General features: G+C 42.4%; 1 protein-coding gene across 9 annotated transcripts; it reads right to left on the reverse strand.

The window, feature by feature from the left end:
* Nucleotides 1-1,396: 1,396 nt before the first annotated feature.
* On the reverse strand, nt 1,397-18,971 carry ZNF19 (zinc finger protein 19). 9 transcript variants are annotated; one of them, XM_038538416.1, is made up of 7 exons: nt 18,933-18,971; nt 18,168-18,346; nt 13,646-13,772; nt 13,003-13,116; nt 7,968-9,063; nt 7,258-7,520; nt 1,397-1,872 (listed from the first exon to the last, which is right to left on the reverse strand). In XM_038538416.1, the coding sequence occupies exons 2-6, from the start codon at nt 18,267-18,269 to the stop codon at nt 7,502-7,504; spliced, it is 1,458 nt and encodes a 485-aa protein (XP_038394344.1). In that variant the 5' UTR covers nt 18,270-18,346; nt 18,933-18,971; the 3' UTR covers nt 1,397-1,872; nt 7,258-7,501. The 9 variants fall into 9 exon arrangements, with proteins under 9 accessions (XP_038394344.1, XP_038394342.1, XP_038394343.1 ...); XM_038538414.1 differs by lacking the exon at nt 18,933-18,971 and adding an exon at nt 18,572-18,918; XM_038538415.1 differs by lacking the exon at nt 18,933-18,971 and adding an exon at nt 18,446-18,582.
* Nucleotides 18,972-19,207: the final 236 nt, after the last annotated feature.

Genomic DNA, 19,207 nt, shown 5'->3' on the forward strand with positions numbered 1-19,207 from the left:
GAGTGTCACAGAAATGCTGGACCCAAATGTTGGATCATAAACCAGTCACTAATTTTACAGGTAAGAAAATAAGGCCTCCTAAATAACATGAAACTCTTAGGACATGCACAGGCCAAGTTACAAAAGGCCTGCAGAAGCCGAGACCATCTCTGTTCTTCCCTTATATATTAACAGAATCTCTAGCAAGCCAAAGACAGTCCAGAAAAAATAACACATTTCCTGCTCCTCTTTAAATTTTTTTTTTTTATTTTATTCATGATAGACAGAGAGAGAGAGAGAGGCAGAGACACAGGCAGAGGGAGAAGCAGGCTCCATGCACCGGGAGCCTGACGTGGGATTCGATCCCGGGACTCCAGGATCGCGCCCTGGGCCAAAGGCAGGCGCTAAACCGCTGAGCCACCCAGGGATCCCAAATTTTTTAAAAAAGATTTGAGAGAGTGAGCAGCAGGGGAGAAGCAGACTCCCCACTGAGCAGGGAGCCCAACACAGGGCTCCAACCCAGGACTCCGAGATCATGACCTGAGCCAAAGGCAGCTGCTTAACCAACTGAGCCACCCAGGCAGCCCTAGTATGGTTTTCATGTCTAATACATCTGGCCCTCTTTACAGCCAAGTGTGATTACGTGACCAGCTTCTGGCAAACAGGCTGTAAGAAAAAGTGATGCCATACCTTTACGAGAAGGAACATGCCCTTCCAGGCCCAGTATCCCCATCAGCTAGGTGGAGTGCTGACAAGGGGGTGAGTATCTTAAACCATGTCAATGAGGATGTGGTCCCTGGGGAATGACAGAGCAGCTAGGAGATACCATAGAGCTGCTGTACCAGCCCTGGACTGCTACCTTCAGATGATATACAAATAAGAAATATGCATTAATCACTTTTAACCACACTGTTGTGGGTTCTTCAAACCCATACCCAAGATCATAGCCTTATGGAATACTTCTAGGAATGAGGGACGATGGAAAAATCACATGCACATACTTAAAAATTTAGGATGGTTCTCATATTTCACTGCTCTGGAAGTTCATCTCTATGCTGGGCCTGCAGCCAAGTGTCCTGCTCAGCTCTAAGTGCCCTCTGGCCCTGCAGTCCCAGAGCCTCCCTAAAACCCTTTCTCCCTGCCCACCAGGAGAAAATGACAAATCTTCTCATGTTAAATAATATGTTTTTGGTGTTTCCAGTTTTAAGATGACATAGTTAAGGTCGTTCTGCCTGCTTCTCCTCTTGAAAATTATGAGAAAACAACAAAAGTCTGTTTGGGGTTCATTCCAAGAATTCAAATAGGTTTCAATATTATAAAAGTTTCCTTTACTTATGGACATTATGAATGGAATTACTATATCACTCTATTATGTGTAGAAATAGGGCAGGGAGAGGTCTTACAAAAACAACAAAGCAACCAAAAAAGTTAATACATTTATTAATAAATGTATAAGACATATATGAAGAAAAACTTAAATACTCGGAGACTACACCATCACCTTTGCCACCATCAGTAAGAAGTTGTATATAGAAAGGCACAGGTAATTTTTCAAAGAAAGGACATTCATCTTGATTTAATCTTTAAGTCCAATTTCAAACAATTTTGGGGAAAAAAAAGAATAAAGTGGGAGGAACTGCCATACCCAAATAAAACCACAACAGATTTGTTTTGTTTTAAAGATTTTATTTATTCATGAGAGGCAGAGAGAGAGGCAGAGAGAGAGGCAGAGATAGAAGCAGGCTCCATGCAAGGAGCCCGATACGGAACTCGATCCCAGGACCCCCGGGGGATCATGCCCTGAGCTGAAGGCAGACACTCAACCACTGAGCCACCCAGGCATCCCAATAACAGGATTTGTTTTGGAACTCGTGAAATGATCCTAACGTTCATCTAGGGAAAAAATGTTATATATTTATTAGGTACTACCAAAACATAAAAATGCAAAAGGACTGAAAGTTAAAGAATGGATATACCAGACAAGTGTTAAAGGAATAATAGCATTAACTATATTACTATAGCAATGATTTTGAGACCAAAAATATCTCTAGGCAGTGTTTCATTTAAGGCAATATAGTGAATGATATAAACTAGTTATCTAGAAATTTAGGATAAGATATAATTTAAAACATCATTTTAGCTCACAGGAAAATATACCCAGGTACCAAAACTGAACAAGAAACTAAAACCAGAGTTTAGCTGCCCTCACTGCTTTGGCCAACACGACCAGAAATAGTAGAAATTTGAAGATCTTGATATCTGCAGAGGTTGAATTATAATATTCAGGAAGCCACATGACGCAAGGAGGAACTGGGGCTACACACACACACACACACACACACACACACCACAACCAACCAAATGCCTGGACTCATGAAAGTAAAAATTAGAAAAAAAAAAAAAAATCTTCCCACTAGCAAAGAGAGATAACAAAGGTTATAGTCCTTGCCTAGGTTTTGGAGTGATAGTGGGGATGTCCCCTAAGAATTTATAATCATAGTCTGTATTACTGAGCACAGTTTATTTTTAAATTATTTATATATATATTTTTAGATTTCATTTATTTATTCATGAGAGACACAGAGAAAGAGGCAGAGACACAAGCAGAGGGAGAAGCAGGCTCCATGCAGGGAAGCTGATGCGGAACTCGATCCCGGGACTCTAGGATAACGCCCTGGGCCAAAGGCACGCACTAAACCGCTGAGCCATCCAGGAATCCCTTATTTTTTATTGTTTTTTAAAAAATATTTTTTAAATTTATTTATTCATGAGAGACACAGAGAGAGAGAGGCAGAGAGAGAAGCAGGCTCCCCAAAGGGAGCCTGATGTGGGACTCGATCCTAGGATCCCAGGATCATGACCTGAGCCAAAGGCAGGCATTCAACACTGAGCCACCCAGATGCCCCTGAGCACAGAGTTTAAAATTAATACTACCTACTGGACTAGTAACTCATAATCTAAGAAATTAAAAATGAATCCTAGCAAACTGCTGAAATTGTCCCTACAGAATTTGGAGACAATGGCATTTAAGTTATTATAACAAAAATAAATAAAAAATAAATAAAATAAAAAAATAAAAAAAAATAAAAGTTATTATAACCACATCACAGATTATAAAATTAAGTAGAGACATGGAAAATATAGAAATGATCTAAATCAAACTTCCAGAGATGAGAACTGTAATGTACAATAAAAAGTCATTGGACAGAATTAGGAGTAGATATTTTTTAAAAATACCTTTTTTAAAAATGTAGTGAACTTGAAGTCATAGCAGTAAAAACTATCCAGAAAGAAACACATAGAGAAAATTAAAAATAAATAAGCATTAATAAAACATGCATAGGACTTCCATGTTGAAACCCACAAAATGCTGATGAAAGAAATCAAAGCGGATCTAAACAAATGAGGACAAATACCAAGTTCACGGATTAGAAGATTCAGCAGAGGAAAGAGGTCAGCTCTCCCCAAGTTGATATACAGGTTTAAAGCAGTTCATACTCAAGTTCCAGCAGATTTTTTTAAGATATAGACAAAATTATTTAAAAATTTATATGAAAAGGTAAAGGATCTATAATAAGAAAACCAGTTTGAAAAAGGAGAATAGCATGGAAGGACTAGGTCTACCCAATTTCATGTCTTATTACGTAGTTACAACAATCAAGACCGTGTGTTATTGGAAGAGGAATATACACATAGATCAATGAAACAGAATGAAGAACCCAGAAATAGACCTATACGAATATGTTCAACTTATTTCTTTTAAAAAAGTGCACAAGCAATTCAATAGAGGAAAGATGGCTTTTTCAAGAAACAGTGGTAGAGCAACTGGACATCCATAAGGGAAAAATGAAATTCAACCTAGGTATCACAATTTATAAACCCAAAATTGATCACAGACATAAAAGTGAAATTATGTAAAAATGTCAAAATGTAAGCATAAAATAAAGTTTAGAAACAAGTGAGAGAGAAAATTTTTAGGACTTAGGGTTAGGCAAAGAGTTCTTAGACCTAACATAAAATGCATTAGTCATTAAGAGAAAAAATGGATACATTAGATTTCATCAAATTTCAAAAAAATCTCTACAAAAGATCCTATTAAAAGGATGAAAAGACCAGCTATAGAGTAGGATAAAATATGTGCAAACCACATATCCAACAAGTACTAGCACATACTTCTTGCTTTATTTCTGGAATATATAAAGAACTCTCAAAACTCAACAGTAAAAAAACAAGCAATCCAAGTGAAAAAACACTTCACTGAAGAAGATACACAGATGACAAAAAAAAAAAAAAAAAAAGTTCAATATTACTAGCCATTAGGGAAATAAAATTAAACCACAAAATCATTAACATAATTATCAGAATGACTGAAACAAAACAATAGTGACAACATCAACTGCTGGCAAGGATGCAGAGCACCTGCATCATTCACGTTACTGGTGGAAATGTAAAATAAAATGGTGCAGTCACACTGGAAAAAGGTCTGTCAGTTTCTTAGGAAACCAAACATGCAATTATCACATGACCCAGCACTTCTGGGCATTTAATTAAGGACAAACGAAAACTTACTTTCACACAACAACCTATATACAAATGTCTATAGCAGCTCCATTCACAATAGCCAAAAACTAGAAATGACTAAGATGTCCTTCAACAGGTGAGTGGGTAAACAAACTGTGGGATATCTACACTAGGGAATACAATCAGATTTAAAAAGAATAGATTATTTATACAATCTCAATCTCCAGAGAATTACACTGAGTGAAAAGGCCCATCCCAAAATGTTGTACACTGTCTGGTACCATTCATATAACAGTCTTAAAATGACTTTTAAAAAGGAAATAGAGAATAGGTTAGTGGCTTCCAGGAGTGAAGGAGAGGGTTATGGGTGGCTATAGAAGGGTAACACAAGCGATCCCTGTGAATAGGGAAGTACGCAGTATGTTGACTGTATCCCTGTCAGTATCCTGACTGTTGTCTTGTACTTTAGTTTTGCAAGATGTTACCTTTGGAGAAAACTGGGTAAAAAATACATGGAAACTCTCCATATTATTTCTTATAACTGCATGTCGATCTATGGTCATCTCAAAATTAGAAGTCTAACTAAATAATAAATGAGATCATAAATGGTGGGACAACTTCAAGCAGACTTAAAAGGTCAGGAGAAGAGAAATGCAACTACATTTTTATATGTATTTAGCATAAAAACTTGTATGTATATGTATACAGGTTTTTATGTATTATATATGTATATATATAAAAACCTATATACACAGGTTTTTATGCTATACGTGAAGTGGTATAATATTACTTAAAGGTAAAGTATGCTAAGTTTAAGAAATATAGTCTAAATCCTACAGAAACCCTAAAACAAAAACTGTTATAGCTAAACAGCCAGAAAAGGAGATAAAATGAAATCACAAAAAATTAACTGATCCAAAAAAAAGGGCAGGAAATGGGGTAGTAGGGAGAACTATGGGGCAAACAGAAAACAAATAACAAGATGACAGACTTAAACCTAAGAAGTATATCAAATACAAATGGTTAAATATTCCAATTAAAAAACAAGAGATCACATTGATGATAATGGTAAAAAAGCAGAAACTACATCAACAGCCAAACCAAGTACTTCTGGTTCCTGGAGGTAGTATTCCCTGAATGACCTCATTTGGCCACTTTACAAACCACATTAAATCAGCAAGCTGCTAATAGCACAACGTGTTTTGTATCTTCAGGTCATGTAAAAATGCAATATAGATGGTGGGCAGGAAATGAAAAAGAAACAAACAGGTAAGTTCATTTCGTGTTACCAAGTGCACTAACTTAACACGTGGTAAGTGTAAAACACTTAGCAGCCAGCTTTCAACTCAGTGTGACCTAGTAGGAAGCCTACTGAGGAGTCCTGGCTCCTTCAAGGACTAGCTAGGAGACACTGGGCAATCACTGCATTTTCCTGAAACTCCATTCATTGATCTGAAAAATGGAGTAAAAGCACATAGTTATTGTAAATACTATATGTTGTTTCACTTAAAGTGCATACAGTATGGCCTGGGATTCAGGCATTGCTCAATGTTAATTTCTTTCCTCTTCTATCTCATTTGTGTATCTGAATAACAGCCAACCAAAGACACCAGGTCCTGATTTCTGGAACCTGGTAAATGTGACTTTAAATGGCAGGTTTTGCTGGTGTATTGTGGATCATCTGGGTGAGTCCTAAATGCCACAAGTGTCTTATGAGAGAAGCAAATGGAGATTAGATACAGTGAGGGTGTGATGTGAAAACAAAAGCAGAGATTGAGGAGTGATGTGGCTACAAGCTAAGGAATGTTGGCCCCCACTAGAAGCTAGAAGAGACAAGGCAGAGATTCTGCCCTAGAGCCACCTCAGGGAGCGAAACTCTCCCAACACCATGATTACAGCCCAACAAAATAGTTTCAGACTTCTGGCCTCCAGAACTGAGAATAAACTTCTTTTGTTTTCTGCCACTACATTTGTGGTGATTTGTCACAGAGCCACAGGAAACTAATACACTAACCACAGACTAAATCAAAGATGGCTACTCAGTTGGAGGGGGGCTTCCTGACAGTGGCTATGGGGGTCAGGGACCATGGATGTTGATTACTCAATAAAGAAGTCCACTGGGACGCCTGGGTGGCTCAGTGGTTAAGCATCTATCTTTGGCTCAGGGCGTGATCCTGGAGTCCCAGGAGTCTGGAATGCTGCAGGCTAATTGCTACAATGGTTGGAAGCAAAACAACACAGGAAGCAGATTACAATAATCATCTAAGGAAAAGGGCCAGCCAGCTCTTTGGTTTCCTACTGAGATCCCTCAGCACTCTCTCTTATGAGAGACCGAAAGGGTTTCCTTGGCCCACTAACAAATCACAGGGCAAGGTGGGCATGCTATTTTAGAGAAACTGGTCAATGGCATGCTGTAAATGCCAAAATAGCCTGGCATTTACTAGTGTAATCCCTAGAATAGCATCCATCCCAAATAAAAAGGAGTAAAAAGGGATCCCTGGGTGGCGCAGCGGTTTGGCGCCTGCCTTTGGCCCAGGGCGCGATCCTGGAGACCCGGGATCGAATCCCACGTCGGGCTCCCGGTGCATGGAGCCCGCTTCTCCCTCTGCCTGTGTCTCTGCCTCTCTCTCTCTCTCTCTCTGTGACTATCATGAATAAATAAATAAAATCTTTAAAAAAAAAAAAAAAAAAAAAAAAGGAGTAAAAAGAATGAAAGCTTTATGAGCAGTAGCTTTTGGTTTCATAGTTAAGACTTACCTTGAGAATGGACTCATTGATGCAGACATAGTTTTGCAGTAACAATGAAACTTCCATCGCAGAGCTTAAGTAGCTAGAACTTCTATATACTGGTACCCTGATGCAGCCCAGGCTCTTGCATTACAAGGGGTTTTCCATTCTTGTTACAATCACGAGGACTGCTGGAACTATAGCTAACGGCTTTCCCACACATCATATACATAAAACATTTCTCCATCAGGTTTGTTATCCCTGAAGATTTTTGTTACACCGATAAAGCTCTCCTGCAAGGGAAGAAAACCTATCCTAAGCTTGCGTGAACAAAAAGACAACAAAAACAAAGTTAAATGTGTTGGTTACTGGAACTCAAAAACCCAGATGTATTTCTGGCTTCAGATATGGTTTAAAGTAGTTGTTCAAACAGAAACTTTGAGGGTGATTACTCCTCAACTCTGATTTGTCTTTTGTTGTGCTGACTTCCTCCTCAGCCTCCACAAGAATCTAAGAGTTCCTCTCAGCTTTAAGACTAAGGGAAAAAGAGAAGAGTATTTCTTCCTATTAACTCTTGCCAAGTCCTAGAGCTATAACTGGATCATCTTAGGTAAACTACTGACATTTGAACCTATAGCTATGGCTTAGGGAAAAAAATGTGCAGCTGACCCGGGCCTGTGTCACACATCCTGCTCCTGAGTGGAAGATGATATCCGAAAGGAAATTTAGTGTATTATTACCAGTAAAAGGGGGTGAAAAATTCTGGGAGGCCAAAATGACAAATGTCCAGGACAGGTTTCTCTCCAGGGCAGACATGCTCATGATGACCTAGCTTGGAAGTCCTAAAGGTTTTTTCATACTTGACACACTCATAGGGTTTCTCTGTAGTATGGCTTCTTTGATGATAAAGAAGATTTCTTCTGCTAGTGAAGACTTTTCCACACTCATCACATAAATATGAAGATTCCTGAATATGGATCCTTAGATGCCTTTTTAATTGTTCCTGAGCACTAAAGGCTTTTCCACAATCTATACAGTCAAAGGGTTTCTCTTCACTGTGGACTCTCTGGTGCCGAGTTAGTTTTGTATGAAAATTAAAGGCCTGCCCACATATTTTACAAGAATAAGGCTTTTCCCCTGTGTGAATACGTAGATGTTGGCTTAGATGAGAAGTCCTTCCAAAGCTTTTGCCACACTCATTACACTCATAGGGTTTCTCTCCAATATGAATTTTCTGATGTCGAAGTAGTGGTGAATTACCAACAAAAGCTTTTCCACACTTATTACACTCATAAGGTTTCTCCCCAGTGTGGATTCTCTGATGTATAACAAACTCAGAACTACTGGTAAAACTGTTTCCACACTCTCCACAGAGATAGGGCCTGTCCCCACTGTGGATTCTCTGATGCCTGATCAGATTTGCATTATCATTAAAGGCTCTCCCACACTCTTCACATTGATAGGGTTTCTCTCCAGTGTGGATTCTCTGGTGCCGAATTAATGAAGAATTGCCATTAAAGGCTTTTCCACACTCATTACACTCAAAGGGTTTCTCCCCAGTATGGATTCTCTGGTGTCTAACGTAGTAAGAAAAATAACTGAAGCATTTCCCACACTCCTCACATCTGAACGTTTTCCTTGCACAGTGGATTCTTGGAACCTTTTCTTTAATATTTTTCACTGTGGGAATTTCCTGGTGCTTTTGTGGTTCACAGGTTTCTAGAAAGTTGGTTCCCTGAACAACATTCTTCTGCAAACCATGTGACAACATCACATCTCTTTCTTCAGAAATTCCCTGTGTTGATGTGGGTTCATTGTCAACGTTGGTCTCAGTACCTAATACAACAGAAAACACAAATGCCACCTGAGAATTATGCTACAAACAAAAGAGCATAAAAAATGAGAGGGCCTTTAGAGATTACTATTACAACCTCCACATCAGACTGCTAGCAACACCAGGATACTAAAATGAAAGTGCCAAATATCACACAGAATAGTCAAGGAGAAACAGGGTATCGATATACACAGCACATAATCAGATTGCTTCCTAAGCTTTTCCAGACTCCATACTTTTTGAATGACTTCTCTCTGGTACATTCTAGTACCTTTTGACCTTAATATATTCATAGGCCAACAAAACACCAAAGGCACAGGCCCTAAGATCAAGTGGTGACACTGGGCTGGCAAGACTCAGAGTCAGAAAGTACAATAGAACAGAGTCAGAATACAAAGATGGTTCTTTAAAAAAATTCATACCCTGCAAATGGCCCAAAAGCCTGGAAACACTGAGCATTACAGGCACTAGGCTGTGACAAGACACAGAGAGAAGATTACACTCAGAGGTTCCTAACTGTAGGACATCCCCCAGAGGTTGTTAACTTTAGGTCCACAGAAGACAATGAACTCGCTAAAACTGCTGGCAATTCCTGTCTTGTTATCAGACTCTCAGAAAAGTCTGAATCTCAAACATGCACAGACTTTATTTGGAAAGGGAAGAACAGAGTTTACTTAGATACACCAAAACTGTAGAGTAGTTCTTCTCATTTTAGCAAAAAGAAAACAAACCACCATAAAATGGCATTTGTGTTCCAAGACTGGATGCCCTTTTGCTTCACTTAAAGTCAATCTATTTTATATAAAATGTTGGGCTAATTTTGTTTTAACATTAATCTGGGTTATCTGGGTTAATTGGCTCATTAATCAAGTTCATCCTTCAAGTGTGAGTCAAGGGAATAAGAGCCCTTAGAGAAAGGCAATGGGAGAAGAGACATTGGAGACTTAAGTCAACAGGGTAAGGTCTAGTCTGGAAGACAGTGATCGAGACAACTGGACCCAGTGATGGGCTCTCACACCACCTTCTTGCTACTAGGGTGCTCAGTTATAAAACCAGGACTGAACAATCGATGACTTCTTTATTTTCCTGCTGCCCCTACTCTACCATCATCTAGATCAGGATCCTCACAGCAAGTCTTCCAAGCAATCACCTTCCTAGGTCTCTAGCCATTACCCCCACCTTCCTGCTGAAAGAAAAAAGCTGCCCAGATGCAGTGCCCTCAACGTCACACCCACTCATCTCAAGCCATCCACTACCCTCTCAAGTCTCACGTTTCTCAATCATCCCTGATGCCATCTCCTCCCTTCCCCTGCTACACTGCTCCCTACCAGATGTATCATCCCTCCTCTTCATCACCAACCTCTTTCTGCAGATCCTCAAATCTTGGGCTTAACAGTCATCCCTTCACATCCAACTTTTTTTATAGTAGTGTCTTTCAAACTGCCTACCCATTAGTTGTGAAAGTGACACAGTATTAACTATCAAACACTTTTTCAAATGAAATACACTAGCCTAACCTAGAACAGAATTCACATACATTGCAATGCCAAGGTAAGTTTTATCTCTTGATAATCAAGTCTCAAAGTACATAATGAGTAGTATACAGGGTTGTGATACAAAATCTAAAACCTGCTGAAGCTCATAATAAAAAAAGAGTTGGTACACTTATATTTCATTTCATAATAAAAAAAGAATTGGTACACTTATATTTAATTTTTTAAGATGTTATTTATTTATTCATGAGAGACAGAGAGAGAGAGGCAAAGACATAGGCAGAGGGAGAAGCAGGCTACGGAGAGCCTGATGCGGGACTCAAATCCTGATCCCAGGATCACATCCCATGCCAAAGGCAGACACTCAACCACTGAGCCACCCAGGCGTCCCTTATATTTCATTTCTAAACTTACCAAAATAAACTTATCTAAAATGCTGCCTCAATTTCATTATCTCATTTACTCCTTCTCTATGAAGTATCCACCCTGAAACTCCTACCCTTGCCTTTAGTTCCTTGTTCCCTCTTGGGAACCCTCCTCTGCCTATATTCACTTCCCTCTTAGAATTAAATATCCCTTAATATTCTTAATATTTAAGTTTCAGCCCCTTTTTCTCTCTAGGTGTCTTTTTTTTTCTTTTTTTTAAGATTTTATTTATTTAATCATGAGAGACATAGAGACAGGCAGAGACATAGGCAAAGGGAGAAGCAGGCTCCATGCAGGGAGCCCAAGCAGGACTGGATCCCAGGACCCCAGGATCACTGCCTGAGCCAAAGGCAGATGCTCAACCACTGAGCCACCCAGGTGCCCCTCTGGGGGTCATTTCAATTAAAACTCTGGTAGAGTACACTCACATCTACCCCTGTAGATCTGACATTAATCTCAGACTCTACACCTGTTTTCTCATGGCTTGTTCTGGCCATCCATTTATACATATTCTAAACGAACCTCAGATTCTGTGCTCAGATCTGAATTCACATGTATTTAAATAGCTTCTTTTATGTCATGACTTCCCAGTATTATCTGATTCAACTCTCCTCTTTGATGGATAAGTTTTGGTAAGATCGGGTCTTTCCTCTTCCATTTTTGCACTGTCACTGTCCCCTATCCAATTCCCTCACTCAAAAGTTAACACCTGACATATAGTAATGGTTTAACGAGATTCTATGCTTTCAATTTCCTTCAGCTCAATCCAAAGCACACACCATGATAATATTTTGCAAATACAATTAAATACGGGCCTATGTCACTAGAGGCAAGGTCACTGTGGCAGGGGTCACTGTTCCTGCTCCTTGTTTGCTTTTACCAGCTCTATCATTTCCTGTTTCCACGCCCTAAGTTCTTTAGGATAGAGCCTTCAGGTCCACCACAAACTCTGCATTCTAGACTTTCCACACAAGGCTGGGTGGGTAAGATACACCAACTATATTCTTCTAAACCACCTGAGTAAATGGGGTCAGGGTGTATTATAGACTCTGCCAGCCCCAGATTCCAGGAAGTCTTACTTGGGCTTTGAGTCCTAAGCTTCATGCTCTTCAACTGCTTACTAGAAAAGACAAATACTTGTAGGTGCTCCAGAAATATCCATTTTAAAAAATGCTCCCCAGGCAACTATCCCTGAACATTAAACTGTTAACATTCTTCCCAACAATTTATTGGATCCTCTACTCCTTTTCTTAGGCCAGATATCTACCTTCTTTTTTTCCACATGGGATCCATTGTCATAAGTCAAATTTGGAACAAATAGCCTGCCAATGAAGGAGCTTACTTAAGCTTCTAAATGAGAATTTCTCCTCCTGCTGTGCTCCCACAGCCCACTACCTATATATCAACAACAGCACCTAACGCACTTTTTTTTTTTTTTTTTAAAGCTCTTTACATCTGTCTCCATAGCATGTATCCTCCAGAGCTTCTTAAATAAAGCTTGGCATGTGTCAAGTGCTGAAAACCGCTTTTGAACAAATCCATCCTGTCCAAAGAACAAGAACCACTGAGATAGGAAATGCTGAAACTCAGGAAGGAGTAATGGATTAAAAAAATCACATGAAACTTACTAAAGGGAACTTGTTATCATGGTGACAGTTAAAATTAATGGGAAAGGTTTCATATTTTACTTGTTAAGAGAAATCATCCATTTTATTTAAATCCTTCCCAGCATGGTTCATTTTAAAACATACTGCTCTATACAGCTCCATAGTTGCCAGTTCTTTTTTTTTTTCTTTTTTTTTTTTTTTTTAAAGATTTTATTTATTTATTCATGATAGTCACACAGAGAGAGACAGAGAGGCAGAGACACAGGTAGAGGGAGAAGCAGGCTCCATGCAGGGAGCCTGACGTGGGATTTGATCCCGGGTCTCCAGGATCACGCCCCGGGCCAAAGGCAGGCGCCAAACCGCTGCGCCACCCAGGGATCCCCATAGTTGCCAGTTCTAAAGCTTCCTTGCTTACCTTTACAGATGCCTTTGGACCTCTCTGCAGATGGGTTATTCTGTGCCTCCAAGCCCCAAGGCAAATTCCCTCCCTCCAGAAGGGAGACCAGAGCAGGTCTGGGAACTGGGTATCCTGAAAAGGAGAGAAAATGGCACCTTTCAGCTGTGTGTCTGCTGTATCAAAAGAAGGAAAACCCCAAGAGCCTCCCTAAGAGTAAGATCCACAGAAGGCAGCTCAGGATTGGGAAAAGCCAAGATCTGATCAAGAAGGAATCGAGCATTTGCGATCCCTTTCTACTTTAGAGTAATGTAAGTTAGTGAGATCCTATAAGACAAATGCAAACACAGAGAAGGGGTCACACCCTTCCCTACACAAGCTAAGATCTTAGCTCTAGTAACACAAACTATGTATTCCTTACTTGGCAGAGCCCCTGGAGGATGGGACATACTCTTACCAGGGGATAGCAATTCCATACATGGTGACCAAACTGACCCAAGATCTCTTCATACCCAGCAATCTTTGAAGTGGGTCATTTGGTCTCAGCCTTGGAGCCAGAGTGGAGGATACCAGAGACAACCATTCCCTCCCATACTGCACAGTCTATTAGAAGAGAACAAGGAAGGAAACAGCAGAGAACAGAGCTGAGTTCCAGCAACCTTACCCAGGGATGTCAAGTTCCCATAATTCTCCAGCATCACACTTCTGTACAGGGCCTTCTGTGCAGGAGAAAGTCCAGCCCATTCTGTCTGGGTGAAGTAGACAGCCACGTCCTTAAAGGTCACCAACTCCTAAAACAAGAGGTTCCTGCTGTCCCAGAGCCAATTCTCTGACTCAGGGACAGAGTGCAGAGCACAGGGGACAGTATGAGGGAGAGGTCCTTTTAGGGATGGCTAATGAGAAAAAATGAAGGAAATGGATGTTAGACCATTAAATGACTTTTTACAGCCAAAAGTCTGACACTTCTCTGATGGAAGAGCTTCCATTAGGACACGAAATGTACTAATATAAAACATGGTAGCATTTCAAAAACCCTGGAAAATCTTGCATTAGTTAAACTTCCTAAAGCAAATTCTTTGGTTTTATAAATACTTTTATTTTTTTTTTTTTTAATTTATTTATGATAGGCACACAGTGAGAGAGACAGGCAGAGACACAGGCAGAGGAAGAAGCAGGCTCCATGCACCGGGAGCCTGACGTGGGATTCGATCCCGGGTCTCCAGGATCACGCCCTGGGCCAAAGGCAGGGGCTAAACCGCTGCGCCACCCAGGGATCCCTATAAATACTTTTAATCTTTCATTGTTACACCTACAAATGGACATGAGCTTCAATCAGTTTAGACACCCACTCACAGGTGGCATGTCAGGACCCACCCATTCCCCCTTCACTGCCTCAGCACCCAGGTAATCCATCTGTATCCACACATGCTCATTCTGCCCCAAACCTCAAGCCCACTTAACAAGAACAGCATCGTGGTCTGGAGTGATGAGCCAGTCTCATCCAACCCCCACCTCTGCTTGTTCTTAAGAATGATCAGCAGAGAGCTTAGAGCCGCCCAGAGCAGTCATTTCTGAGAGACTTCCTGATGGGTCTTCCTAGGAGAATTTGCTCTTGGAATCAAATTGCTACTGGGCAGCTCTTTTAGCTGCTCTTCTGTATATCTCCAAGACAATCTATAATAGTTCCTATCAACCAAATTTCAAGATTTTTCACCAGCCCCTTTCTCTTCTCTGACAGTTCCAGCTCTACCTTCCTAGAAAGCACCAGCATCTTGTTTAGATCCTCTATCTACTCTTCAGACTTTGGTATCAAACTGGTTACCTGAACATGCAATGAATATCCTCCTACCTTCTAACACCTCCATTGATGCTGCAGATCCCCATCTTCCACTAGTTCCAGCACTGCCTCAGACTGCCTGGTGACCTAACATGGCTGACCCACCAACTACACCAAACTTATCTTCCAACCAAAACTAACTTTTCTAAATCATATAAACTCATTGGCACTGACAATTTTGTTTCCCTATCTCAATTAACAGTACCAATTTCAGCCCAGACTCCTACACTAGAACTTGAGATTCACCTAGACTAACTCACCCCAGGCCCTGGTCATTTCTCATATGCAGTTGGTAATCAGATCCTGCCAGTTTCATTGCCTAAATATTTCTGGCATCTGACTCTTCTTCACCCTCATACAATCAGTACACTAGCTCAACAGCTGGGAACACTTAAACAGCTCCAATTCCAGGCTGTCTTGCACTGAATCCATCCTCTGCCAACACATACAATGATCTATTTAAAATGACAACATAACCCAATAAACTCAATGACTTAATGAGTCAGCACTAACTACAATAGTGGTTATCAAAGTGTATCCCCCTCCCAGCAGAAGCAGGAGGAGGAGAAGGAGCAGCAACAGCAACACCTGAGAACTTTTTGGAAAGCAAACTGGTAGGCCCCACCTGAGAGCAATTTCTGCCTTAATGAGCCCTCCAGGTGATCCTGGACACACTAAAGTTTGAAAAGCCTGGACTACAGGATAAAATCAAAGCTCAGGAAACTGAGCTGCATCAGGTGATAAGTAGTGAGAGGGGGAGGCATGAGAGTATACATAAACTAGCTGGAATGCTCTGCTAACAAAATCCCAGGGAAAAAATGACGAAACCTGAATGATGACAACATATATGGGACAAGCGGAAGAGACAGCAAGCAGAAGTTGGACTTGGTGCCTCTCTAGAAGTGGTATCAAGGGAGATTGAGTCAACAACTCACCCGTACTTATAGAAGATCAGAAGAGGGTGGAAGCTACAGGGAAGATACTGCATCAATTAAATTCAGGGAGAAGGACCTACCAAATGTCAGAAATCCAAGATTGGGACTTGGGATATGGTTCATGGGTGCTAAGTTACTGGATAAATAAGTCTCAGCACGAGGAAATGGTAATCAGCACCTAGAAACTCCCTAGTCAAAAAGTGAACTACAACCCAAGAAAGGAATTGGCCAGTCCCACAAATGCAAAGTACTTAACGTTCACTTTACAGATGAAGTCCATCAAAATACAGAGTTCAAGTGATTGGCTCAAGACCACAGAGGCCTAATGGGATCCCTAAATTCAGATGTCCTGTCATAGAGCATATTTGTCCTGGTGCAGATTATCCTCAACATAGCCTACTGGTGCCTCACCTTAGCCAGCAGCACTGACCTCAAGGACGATACATCTGTCCTGATCATGAAGCCTAAATTTCTTTCTTTAGGAGGACAAAGGCTAGAGGCCCCCTTTTCTTGTCTTCCTCCTGTTAGCTCCCTGCTCCCACCTCCCAAGAACCTTGCAACCTCAGTGATCTCAATCACTCCCATTGAACACTGGATACTTCTACCACCAGCCTGAGTCCCTCATTCTCACAGATCCCTTCATGAGAGTCCCTCCTGAACCTGGGAGCTCTCCAGTTCAGCAGAGATCCATGGAGAACAGGAGGCTGTACTTCTGATTTCTCAGACACTCTCTCCAGCCAATGTTTTCAGGGCTTCTAGCTGCTCAGCTCCTCACCATCAGCTTTCTCCCCAACATCTAGTCATACTGGAGACAATCAAGAGGTGCCTTCCTGCTGCTTTAGTTCTAAGAGCCTTGCCAGAATTATCCCTCTCGTGCCCCATTTCCTTCAAATAAGATCTCTGAAGGCTAACCTGAGTCACAGCTCACCTGGTGCCAGGCGTTCAGGGGCATGGCTGACATCACCTGGTCTCCCTCTCAGTGAAGGGCAGGGGCTGAGGGAAGAAGCAAAGAGAACCATGAGTGAGCCTGGCCCAGCCAAAGGCTCTCCTTTAAACCCAGAAACCTGTGGCAATAACAATAGCAGCCATCATTTACTCAATGCCCACTGGATAAGTGGCATGTGTTTCTTCTTTCAACCCACACCATACAAGTTTGAATTTGGAAGAAACAGATTTTCAAAGGGTAAGTAACTTGCCCTCGGGCACCAGAGCCTACCACCATCAAGCAACGCTGCCTGTCCTGGGTAAGACGTAAGAACAGGGGGAATGGAAGTACACAAAGAGTAAAACAATACTAAAACCAAAACTAAACAAAACTAAAGCAAAACCTAACAAGAGGATATCTAGATCTTTTTTCTTAAAAATAAACGTTTGGAACACCTGGGGGGCTCAGCTGGCTAAGCATCTGACTCTTGATTTCAGCTCAGGTCATGATCTAGGTGTCGTGGTATCCAGTTTCACATTGGGTTCCCTGCTTGGTGGAGTCCACTTGTCCCTTTCCCCCTGCTCCTCCCCCTGCTCGTACTCTTGTGCTCTGTCAAATAAACAAATGAAATTAAACAAAACTTTTACTGAGAAACATAAAAAGTAAAAAAAAAATACATAAATATATATAGAGATATAGGTTATTGGATGTAAAATACATATCCCTTCATTCAGTGTCCACTTTCATCCTCTGAATTTTCTTTCTCCCAAATGAGAAAACAAGGCTATGAGAATAATTTTCTTCATAAGGTGGTGGATGAACCTGGATTCCAACCAGATGTGCCAGATTCCAAAGGCCACGTTTTTAGTTAACTACACTAGATCACTTCCAATCATAATCCCAAAAGGATCTCTTAGAACCCGATAAAGTAATTCTGAGGTTCACATGGGGAGAGCTGTCACCAAGAAAGTTCAGATAAAGAATCACAGAGTAAGTCTTCCTTTTCTTGGATCTCAAGGCAGGCATCTTGTTCACCACTCTGTTCTAGGACCCAGCGATGACCGAAACTGATTAGCAAAGGGCCCGGAAAGGCCACCTCAGCACGCCCAAACGCTGGGTTGTTACTTTAATTACATCGTCCCCTACGACACTCTGTTTTCTTGCTCAACAGTCACATTCTGCCCCAAGGCCAGCATCTTCCCTAACCTCACTGCACTCTGTAACCTCCTGCTAGCCTCATCTGCCACCCTCCTGTTTAGCCACTCTGGCCTCCCTTCAGTTCCCTGTACTACGAAACTCAGGGCCTTTGTGCTTACTGTTGCCTCTGTACGAACTACTCTTCTCCAACCTCAGGACCTCTGTAACTGATACGGTCTGCCTACAACACTCTCCCGCAGCCTGCCCCTTCCTCCCCTCGGTGATGCTAGATCATCCTTCAGATCATCCTCTACAAACCAGGTAGAGGTTTCCCGTTAAACCCTCCACTCACACGGTGTTCGCTGTCCTGTAGACCACGTCTCCAAGTTTGAGAGGATGTATTTGCATTAGTCTGTGCTTTCTTCACCCAACAAACATTTATCAGATACTTCATTCATTCCAGGCCAAGCGTGAGATACGGTGGAGAGAGGAAACACGGGTGTGACCTTCTGGCCTGGAGCTTTGTCTAGACTAAAGGAAAGGCGCACATTAATCGGAGATTCTCGTAAGTAACTTCAAGATCACAACTGTGATTATCGTAGACCGGACGACTTAGGGGTAGGAACTGACTAGGTTAACCACGCATGCCGTGGAGGTGAAAAGCCAAGGCTGCAGCACAGCCGAGACCGCGTGCCGCCAAGCCACGGCGGGGTCGCCGCAGAGGATGAAGCCATGCGGGGATCTGCGCGCACGTACAGGTTGGTCTCCCGCCGAAAAACCACAGCCGCAGCTACCGGGTTACAAACAGGTGGAGTGAAGCGATCAGATTTGATTACGAGGTGACGTTCCCGTTGGACTGAAAGCCCCCCGAGGGGGGCCGACGCTCGTCTCCTTTAGGGCCGCATCCGGGGGCCCAGGGCAGCGGCCGCCCCTCAGCTGTTGGCTAAGCAGCGACCGGCAGGGCCCGGGCCCGCGGCGCCATCTCCTTTCCATCCGCAGCCTCCCTGCCCCAAAGCGGCCTCCCCCCACCGCTGCTTCAGGGACGCGGGGCAGCTCCTGGAAGGGCGCAGCGCGCGCCCCCCGCACACAACACCCGCCGCCGGAGCCCCCGGCTCACCTCAGGAAAGGCGCCGCGCGCGGCGGGATCGGAAGTGCGTCACCGCGCGGGAGCGCCGCCCGAGCCTCACGTACGTCCTCTCTAGGACGCCGAGCGCGCCTCGCTGCTCTCCTGGCTGCGCGCCCCGGGGAGGCCGGCGGGGCTCCTGCACCCCCGCCCGGGAGACCTGCAACGGCGGGGAAGTTGGCGGGGGTTGTCGCTGCTCTCTAACCGGTAGCCTTCTCTTCAACTGAGTGTTGGCAACAAGCCACGGTACTATCAGGAGCACCTGTGGA

The sequence above is a fragment of the Canis lupus genome, chromosome 5, assembly GCF_011100685.1.
Source record: "Canis lupus familiaris isolate Mischka breed German Shepherd chromosome 5, alternate assembly UU_Cfam_GSD_1.0, whole genome shotgun sequence".
Classification (NCBI taxonomy): Eukaryota; Metazoa; Chordata; class Mammalia; order Carnivora; family Canidae; genus Canis; species Canis lupus.